This window comes from Uranotaenia lowii, chromosome 1 (assembly GCF_029784155.1).
Source record: "Uranotaenia lowii strain MFRU-FL chromosome 1, ASM2978415v1, whole genome shotgun sequence".
Taxonomy (NCBI): domain Eukaryota; kingdom Metazoa; phylum Arthropoda; class Insecta; order Diptera; family Culicidae; genus Uranotaenia; species Uranotaenia lowii.
The window spans coordinates 151,387,382-151,396,749 of NC_073691.1; the positions used below are offsets into that span (position 1 = coordinate 151,387,382).

Below are 9,368 nucleotides of genomic sequence, written 5' to 3' on the forward strand. Positions count from 1 at the left end.
ACCGTCCCGGATCGGAAAAACGAACCGAAATCGAATGGATTTCGGTCTGTTCAACCCGTGAATCGGTTAGAATTCTGACGTGTAACCGTTCGTTACTTTTGTAAATGTGACTCTGTCACAAAATTGATTAATCCCTGTTCCATTAAGTGAACCCTACAACAGTTATACAAACAGATCCAAACATTGAATTACTGCCATCCCTTCCCAAGATCTCACCATTGACACACGGTTCTCTCAGGAGAATTCCATAGGCGTCGTGTATTTTCAGGATCTAAGTGGGGAAGTGTGGTCACCCAGGAAACAACACACTAGAATTTGTTTTACAACGTAAATGTGTGTGTTGGCTGGAAAGAATACTTCGCTTTATCCTGCAGCGGTAATCCGCTTCCTGTTCTTTCTGTCCGTGACCGCCTGAGGGAGCAGTAGTGCGCGCCGTGTTCTTTAAACTCGAAGTAAATTGTAATATAACTAAAGTGTAAAAACGTTACTAAAAATCTACTTTACAGGGAACAAACAAACAGTGCGACTAAAACAACACGTTAAAAGTGAAGCAAAATTGTATCCTATAAGCTAAATTAGTACGGTTAGTAGTTCTAGACAACAAAAAGAACATGCGTTTTTAAAATAACAAAAATTAAAACATTTATAGTACAATAACGTGTTAAAAGCAATCGAAATCGAAGTAAACAACAAAGAGACGAAGCACATTGTTAAACAACAGGAAAAGGTAAAATAATGTCTAAAATGTTATAATTGTTAAAATCAAAACAAAACCACGTGCTGGTAATTACATAAGATAGACGTCAACAATATCTTAACGTCCTTGGATAGGTCCAACAGGGCCTTTTTCTTTTGGTTTCGACTGGTTCTTCGTCCCCAGGTTACCGACAACTCCGGACAGAAAAGCACACACAAGATCGAACTAGACCCAAAATTTGACCTCGAGTGTGACATAACCTAGCCTCGGAACGAAGCGTGTGCAGAAGTCCAAAAACCACACCTTCCGACTGAAACCAGCAGAATGCCACCTCGGAAACCAAGTTGCCAACATCGAGTCGACACGCTTCGGGTTGAGCCGTTCCCAGCGGTGCCAAAACCGCCGTTAGGTGGGCATGGTTCTGCAGATCTGCCGTTCTCAACCGTCTGGCTTCGTAACTGGCTGTGGCGGAAAATTGCAAGCCGAAAGTAACATCGTAGCGATGCTGCGATCCGACAACATAAACATAAGCTGTATCGCAAGTATAAACATTATGTGACGTCACGTTAGGGCCCATCCTTAGAATAAAATATGTAATTGTTTTCGCACATAAAATTACCAAACTGTAAATGTAGAAACCGGTAACCACTTTACACTTCCGGAATTTGTTTCGTGTTCGAACTCCATTTTCAAACCTCGCCCTGGGGTGGTCATCTTAAGAAGTTCAGGCTAGATTTCCTTTTCTTGTTTAACTAATTCAGCTCTGGTTGATAGCATGAGAGGTACCCACCCATTTCGACACCCTTGAAAGTACATGTTGGCCGGAATTGGAATTACCTGCGTGAGATACCTCCAGAGGACAGTGTTTCGTGGTGAACTTTCTAGCAACGACCCTGAGTCCAACCATAATCTCTCCTCCCATGTTCCCACCCACTGAGTGTAGCTGCTCGCGAGTTACAGACGAGAAATCCAACCGATTTCCGACGAATTCAGTGCCCTGGTGACACAACTTTCCTGACGACGATAAGTTTTGGCGAGTGAGTTGTCAGAACAATCAGTTCGTTTTCTAATCCAATCCCGACCGATTTCGGACGGAAATGAGTTCGATTTCGAACCAAATTGGTCCGATTTCGGACCAAATCGGCTCAATTTCGAACAAAAATCGGTTCGATTTCGGCCAAAATCCAGACAAAAATTGGAACGATTTCGAACGAATTGCCATCATGTAGAAATTTGTTTTTATTTATTTCATCATTGCGTCATCATATGAATTTTTCAACCATTTTACAGTGTTTCTTTATTTTGAAAAAAGAAAAATTTGTACATATAGATATATGTAAGATATAATAATCGCAAAAATGTTGTAATTTCACTTATGCTGCTGCTTTGGACGAGCCGATTGCTGCTGTGCCTCTGTGCCTGTGACTTTGTGCCTGGACAACTATTCTCCAGCTGTAATTTAAATGGATTGTCCTCTTGCATGTCGGCTCCGCGATAAATTTGAAGACACATCCGGCAGGAACGAACCCTTGTGATTTGGCCTCCGCTAAAATTGAAAAAAAAAATTTGAAGGAAGCACTTAAATTAAATGTAACGTGATTAGGCAAACAAAATGATACTCACGCCAAGTTCACCCTGACTCGGGTAGGTCTTTTCGCACTGGGTACACTTGAAGAGTCGCTCGCCCGTGTGAATTCGAGTATGTATCATGGGTACCATTCTAGTTGAATCGTTTCTGACAGCGACATTCGAATGATTGTTCGTTCGTGTGGACCTTCAGCTACCACGGAAGGGTAAAACCTTTGTCACAGAAGATACAAATGTGCGACTTTTCCCCGGCATGGATCCTTTGACGAACTCTTGGTGTTGCCACAAAATTTAGAAGCGCGCGGCCGCTCGTTCGCATGGTTTTTTAAGTGTGCGGTCTGCATCGACCGTTCCTCGCAGCTGACATCGCAATGCTTACATGGATGCATTCTTTCCTTCTTATGACGCACCAAATGGCTTCGAAGCTGTGACGGTCCACTAACTCGCGGAAACAATAGCAATGTTTCTGGAAGGAAGAAAATATCTTATATCTACTTTTCTAAAAAACTAACGTTGAATATACTCACATCAGAACGTTTTTTTTTTTCATATGATTTCGCAACTGTGACTCATTGTTGAATATTGGCCCTTATTCTGCGCCTCGAGTGACGTGACGATAGTAGAGTCACCCATGTCACTCTATTCCAGCAGTCGGTTTAGGTGAGGAACGTCACTTCGGATGAACTTTGTGAGTTCTACCCTATTCTCGTAGTCACCGTGGGTGAGAATCGTCGCATTCGGGTGACGATTTTAGGTGACAATTGTCGGTACCTTTTCAGGTGGTGACGGGATAGAAATTGAGCATTAAATTTATGTAAAGCGGAATGTTAGGCTCTGAATAGTTAATTACACTAAAGAATTGTAGTTTTGGAAATAATGAAACCAATTTATTAAATTTATTATTTATGTAATTTAATAAAAAAAAACCTTGTTACCTAAAATCCATCATTCATATTTGAATACTGAATGCAAACATTTAAATTTGATATCCTAATATAAATGCAAAATTTAGTTTGTTGGAATTAGTTTTCTGATTGTAAAAGTGGTAAAATATGTATAATAATCTTTTATTTTATTTGCACTTTTTGTCACATTCTAAGACTTTAATTAATTTTTAAAGATGCAAATTCAGTTGCTGCCGTCTTTGAACACAAAAGACAGTTTGCTCCCCCGGGATGTATTCCTGGTTTGGTTCCTTGACACTTGCTCCACCGGGTACACTTTTTCCATCTTTTTTTTAATTTCACTTCAGAATAAATGGAATTTCACCCTAGAACTATCAGCAGCACTTATACTGAAAACGAAAAATAAAACTTATCTAATCTTGAATGGTCAAAATTTACGAAAACCATTCTGATCGAACAGTTTCATGTACAAAACACAAACTATATATTTTACTTACCTGATAAATGTTTGGAAAAAAGGAAAATGTTTAGCAAACATTTTTTTTTTTTGGAGCAGCAGCCGTCGGCATCTGCTGTTGTTTTTTTTCGGCACTATGACCCAGATCCAACCCCAGTTTTGATGAGCGAAATTTCAACTTACGTCGCATAAATCGTCCGTTTATCGTCCTTGAGCAGCTTGCTGTGACCGTAAAATCCGATGATGGCCATTTTCGAACCGAAATTCCAACCAGTTATACAAAAACTTAATTCGAAAAATCCGAAGCGAGAGCAAAATCAAAACAGCACCAACCCGAATTCTGCCATTTTGACAGATGTGTTCATTTGGTCGCTCACCTAGAATGAACCTCTGTCACTTTACCCAGATCGACTCCTGGAATAAGGTGACAAATCTCACGGTGACTCCGAGGTGAGGTGACAATCATCACGTCACGCGCGGCGCAGAATAAGGGCCATTGTATCATAGATTTTGCACCGAGATTCAAAATCAACGTAGGTTCCAATTCGAACTCGAGCACTTCCAGAAGCTGAAAAAAGTAAAAATTATTACTAAACTGAGTTTGAAAACTTAAGCAACACTTACCTGATTACATTTTCCGTCGTAAAAACTTTAGAATTCTCCTTGTTTCATCTAAAACGAAGTAAATTTTCAATTTTCTGGCGAGGACATGTGTGCCTTAAAGTTGGGATCACTATATTTCGGCTAATTCCGATCGGTTCTTCTATCCGGCAGTTAATTGCTGTGTGTCAACATGACATACAAACATTTAGAGAAAACAGCACTCGTATAGTTTCAACTTTTGGGGGAAAATCTCATAGCCCGAAATGCTTTCAGATCCGTATTGACCACTTCTAGAAGGGTCTTGAATGTTGCCGCCTATGTGCTGCGCGATTCCGTGCAAATTAAGAGGAAAGCTCGGATGTGCATCTTCCTCCCCGTTGGCTTCGGTCAAAATGCACATTCTTCACCTGTTCGATTTGCGGCAGTGGACCTCAAATCCGTCTCGACATTCGCGCACGGAAACAATTTCTAACCGACCAAAACGGATCGAAAAAATTTAATGAAAAATAAAGAATTTCACATGTGCTGCAGCTTTGACAAGTAAACAAAGCGATGGTTGCTATGAGATCTGAAAACTGATCGTTTTATTTTCGACTGATGAAAACCCGGCCAAGGAAATCTAACCGAATTCGAATAAAAATCGAGCAGATCCGTACTGTTCGATTTCTGTCATTTTGGCGCGGGAAAATCGTCCGAAAAATCGAATAGAAATCAGATAAAAATTGGACAGATTCAAACTGACAACCATTACTTTGACAGTAAATCGGTCCGTTTGTGAGACTCGCTCCGATCCGGGGTATTTTTTTACTCCTGCAGGAAATTAACATCTGCTTTGATTGACCCTGGATCTTCCTGGCACGATTGACGCAGGAGAGAGATGTTCCGAAAAATTTTCGAGATGGTGGATTAAGGCATCCGGTTTGGCCTCGATGCTGCCCAGAATAATATTATGAACAATTTGCAATAAAATTACAATTTAATTCAAAAAGTTTGGATTTATCTAGCATAGAATGGTCCTCAATTCCCCTTTTTTAATGAAAACGGTTATTTTTTAACCATTATCCTGAATATCTCCCTTTTGGAATACGGTTGAAAAATAACCATAATCCAAGTTCTTCTCAAAATCTCATTTTATGAGTATTCGCGGTAAAGTCATTAAATGAGTTAACCCAGGAAAACTTCGATTATGGTTATTTTTCAAGCATTAATGGTTTAGCCTGGCTCAGCGTGTGGAGGCAAACTACACTGAGCAAAATCGGGCTATAAACAGTATTGGCAATTTTAGTATTTTTGCACTACTAGAAAATCCAATACTTTTTATAGATGAGCGCAAAATTTTGCGCATATAGTTTAGCGTTCCGATAAATTTTATAGGAATTTCCAGTGAAAGTAATTTAATCGTAATTTGATAAAAATGATTATTCTAGACAATGAAATGAATGTATTTAATTCTACTTTCGATTTTTAAATGGATTTGTTATGAAAAATAAAAGATCTGGGCTTGAAGCATTATAATATTTTATTTATATCTCCTATCCTATCCACTTCCACCGTGGGAGAAGAAAAAAAGACAACTTACAGCAGGTGGGGTGATGCGATGCGAGAAACGTTTCCGGCGGATATCTGCTATTGCTCCTGCTGTTCAGGATGTGAATGCATGGTCGTTTCTGCCCAGTTTTCACCTCGTTCGGCGCTGGAACTGTTCCGGCGTTTGGTAGCCGGATGGTAGAGTTTTTTCGCTTCTACTGCGAGCTGTACGGGGGGTAGAATAAAATTAAAATTATCGCTAAATAAAACAGTTTTTCCACTTACCTTCATCGCTAGCGATGTTTTCGGCCTCGGTGCGTACAGTTTTCATTACTTTTTTGGCCATTTTACGGGTTTTCTTACCAAACCAAATCTTACAAATCAGTCTACGTCGAGTCGATGCGAATTGTTAGTAAATTTATCAGATATGCAAAATATAAATTCTATATTAATATAAACATTTGAAAATTAATGGATTTTCTAATACATTTGATGAAGATTATTAAGCTCATGGTATTCATTAGATTTTCCTATACTTTTAAGTATGTTTTTCAGCGATAAAATACACTTGCAGAATTCATTGATTTTTCCAATAACTTGTACAGGATAAATCATTACTTTGTATATGAGCGATTAACTTTAAAAATTATTGGAATGACCTAGTAAATTTTATTTCCAGATTTGGTTCAGTGTAGAGGCAACCTATAGGTTCGCTCTAACTGCTGTCATCGTGCTCATTTATTGCTCGAGAGGCAACCTAGGTTCGCTCGAAAAAGGGACGGAGTCGCCCTGAGAAAAAAGTCAGTTTTGCGAGAAGTCCACCAATATTACTCTCAACGTTGTTGTCAAAACATTAAACAGCTGTTTTTGGCTGAAAACAAACAGTTGAAATAATGAACGGGCAAATGATTATTGCCAAGATTTTGAACCTCTCAGCCAAGGAAAATCGTACTATATGCAGTCCAGTGCAATCCGGACACGAAAAACGGCAATCCGGATGTGAAGAACTGAATGAAGAAATCCAGAAGGGAGAACAAAATGACAGCTGCATGTAAACATTGCGCTCGTTCTCACGCACACCTACGTATGGAATAACTCGAAACCCGAAACTCGTTTTTCTATTCTGACGGTTCCAGAGCCAAATCCGGAATCAAAAAAAAATACGGCATTAGAAAGTTAAAAATGGACTCAATTGGAGAAGCGTGAATTGACTAAAATTTGATGACGTCACTGTTGTCTGATAGGATTCCCTAAAATGTCAAATTGGAATTTTGTGTACATTTTCATATACCATTCCACGTCATTTTCGGTCGAATCCAGAAAATTACGAATTTAACACGAAATATCGTTATCTACGGTTATAAAAACATAAAAAGTTCAATCTCTAACCCGACCAGATTCTAAAAATCTTAAAATGAGTCGCCAATCCAACGAAGTGGACGAGCTATTCGATGTGAAGAATTCCTTCTACATAGGCAACTATCAACATTGCATCAATGAAGCGAACAAGATTTCTGTAAGTATTCATGTTTTTTTTTAAAAATTGATCTATTTTATAATTCAAATTCTTGTTAAGAAACCATCACTGGAGAAGGACATCTTCATGTATCGGGCGTACATAGCTCAGAACAAATTCCGGGTGGTGCTGGACGAAATTAAGGCCAACAATGACACCCCGCTGTTGGCGATCCGCTATCTGGCCGAGTACCTGTCCAACAAGTCCCGGAAGGAAGCCATCGTGGCGCTGTTCGATGAGAAATTCAAGGGTGACATCAACGCACTCGATGTGCTGTGGATCATCGTCGGGTCGATTATTTACAATAACGAAGGCACCTACGAGTCGGCTTTGAAGTGAGATGTCTATTTAGATGATATAAAAATTTTTACTAAAGAATCTTTTCTCGTCCAGAATCCTGCACGGTAACTACCATCTGGAGTGCCTGTCGCTGCAGCTTCAGTGCCTTCTGCACATGTCCCGGGTAGATTTGGCCAAGCAAGTGTTGCAGACGATGCAGGAAAAGGATGATGACGCCACCTTGACGCAATTATCCCAAGCATGGCTCAACATTCAGTTGGGTGGTGAAAAGTTGCAAGACGCATTCTTCATCTTTCAAGACTTTTGCGATAAATTTTCTCCCTCTTTGTTGTTGCTAAACGGACAAGCCGTTTGCTACATCGGCCAGCAGAAGTACGACGATGCGGAAAACGTGCTCCGAGAATGTTTGAATCGGGATCCCAACAACTACGATGCGCTGATAAACTTGCTAGTTCTGTCACAGCAGAAGGAAAAAACCAACAGCCAATTTAGTCGTTATCTGTCCCAGCTGCTTGATGAGCACAAGGACAGTGCTCTGGTTTCCAACTACAACCGCAAACAGTCGGAGTTTGATCGATTGGTGTTACAATATGGGCCATCAAATAACAAGTCCGTTGAGGATATTGTAGCTTAAGTTGTCACTTTCATGTATTTCTCCGATTCAAATGAACTGTATTTTAAATATATTGTCTTACAATACTACCTTCTTTGTTGCGTTTTCCATGCGCTTTATTCCTAACTTTTTATTTTCTTCTATGTTTCACACAATATCGTTTGTTTTATAAACCTTATTCAGCAATACCATTCTTCTAGATTTTCATTCTGCGTCAACAATGGTTCTTAGTTTTTCATTGAGGAAACGCAAAAGCTAGCGAGTACAATAGGAAAAACAACTCTGCTTTGGCAAAAGAATCCGAGCAACAAAGAGGAACAAAAACGGATACTTATTCGCCCTTATACTCTGCGCTGCGCGTAAGATGACGATAGTCGAGTCACTCGACTCACTCGATTCCAGGAGTCGCTTAAGGTGAGGAACGTCACTTCGGATGATCTTTGAGAATGAACCTTTGTCACTTCACGTACACCGACTATATCGGAGTAAGGTGACTTGAGCTCCGTGACGGTATAAGGTGACTCGACTATCGTCACCTTACGCGTGGCGTATAAGGCCCATTGTATAATTAGCTTAGCTTAGCTTGATTAACTACTCACATCCACCTTAAACCGTTAAACCCGAAATGCATAGTTATAGAAAATGGATAACTTCCTCCAAAATCAAATTATGATTACAATCAGTTCGAGTTCCACGATCGCTGGTGTGGCTCAGTAGAACAAGTTCCACATCGCCAATGGTTGCTACTCCGTGATTGACCGAGGCCATCAATTTTGTTCAGAGGTCAAATGGCCCATTGTATAATTCCACATTTATTTTATATCTTCGAACCTTACTATGAATAACTCTCTGGCAAAGGTAGGGGGCGATGGAAGGCGACACGTATCCACGTGAAAACGTCTTCAACGAATTTTACTATTTGGTTCGAAGAAAATCTCTTGTCAACTGGCAGCGCAAATGGGACAAGGATGAGTTGGGTCGGTGGCTCCACTCGATTATTCCAAAGGTAAGCCTTAAACCATGCATGGTTCAATAGATTCGATCTGAGTCTGTGCTAGATTTGGACTATATGTTCAAAATCTACCTTTTTCTAAAAGCTATCGATCTTCGTCTATAACTCTTTTTTATTTTCATATTTTTCTATCTATTTTATTTTTTTTTAA

General features: G+C 39.7%; 1 protein-coding gene and 2 long non-coding RNA genes across 3 annotated transcripts; 2 read left to right on the forward strand and 1 right to left on the reverse strand.

Annotated features, from left to right (window-relative positions):
• The first annotated feature begins 404 nt into the window (after positions 1–404).
• LOC129740509 (uncharacterized) lies at positions 405–1,060 on the forward strand. Its single transcript, XR_008736269.1, has 4 exons — positions 405–452; positions 507–583; positions 650–727; positions 832–1,060. It is a non-coding gene; the product is annotated as an uncharacterized LOC129740509 (long non-coding RNA).
• A 1,045-nt stretch (positions 1,061–2,105) lies between these two features.
• On the reverse strand, positions 2,106–2,869 carry LOC129740508 (uncharacterized). Its single transcript, XR_008736268.1, has 3 exons — positions 2,812–2,869; positions 2,321–2,750; positions 2,106–2,243 (listed from the first exon to the last, which is right to left on the reverse strand). It is a non-coding gene; the product is annotated as an uncharacterized LOC129740508 (long non-coding RNA).
• A 4,157-nt stretch (positions 2,870–7,026) lies between these two features.
• LOC129740507 (coatomer subunit epsilon) lies at positions 7,027–8,294 on the forward strand. Its single transcript, XM_055732205.1, has 3 exons — positions 7,027–7,292; positions 7,353–7,627; positions 7,686–8,294. Exons 1-3 carry the CDS (start codon positions 7,191–7,193, stop codon positions 8,224–8,226), a joined length of 918 nt encoding a protein of 305 aa, XP_055588180.1. The 5' UTR covers positions 7,027–7,190; the 3' UTR covers positions 8,227–8,294.
• The last annotated feature ends 1,074 nt before the right edge of the window (positions 8,295–9,368 follow it).

What these genes read in the sequence shown, in the direction of transcription:
- LOC129740507 (XM_055732205.1), top strand. Translation starts at nt 7,191, where the DNA reads ATGAGTCGCCAATCCAACGAAGTGGACGAGCTATTCGATGTGAAGAAT. An exon ending in ATGAAGCGAACAAGATTTCT is followed by an intron (nt 7,293 to 7,352) that starts GTAAGTATTCAT and finishes ATTCTTGTTAAG; the next exon opens with AAACCATCACTGGAGAAGGA. An exon ending in ACCTACGAGTCGGCTTTGAA is followed by an intron (nt 7,628 to 7,685) that starts GTGAGATGTCTA and finishes TTTCTCGTCCAG; the next exon opens with AATCCTGCACGGTAACTACC.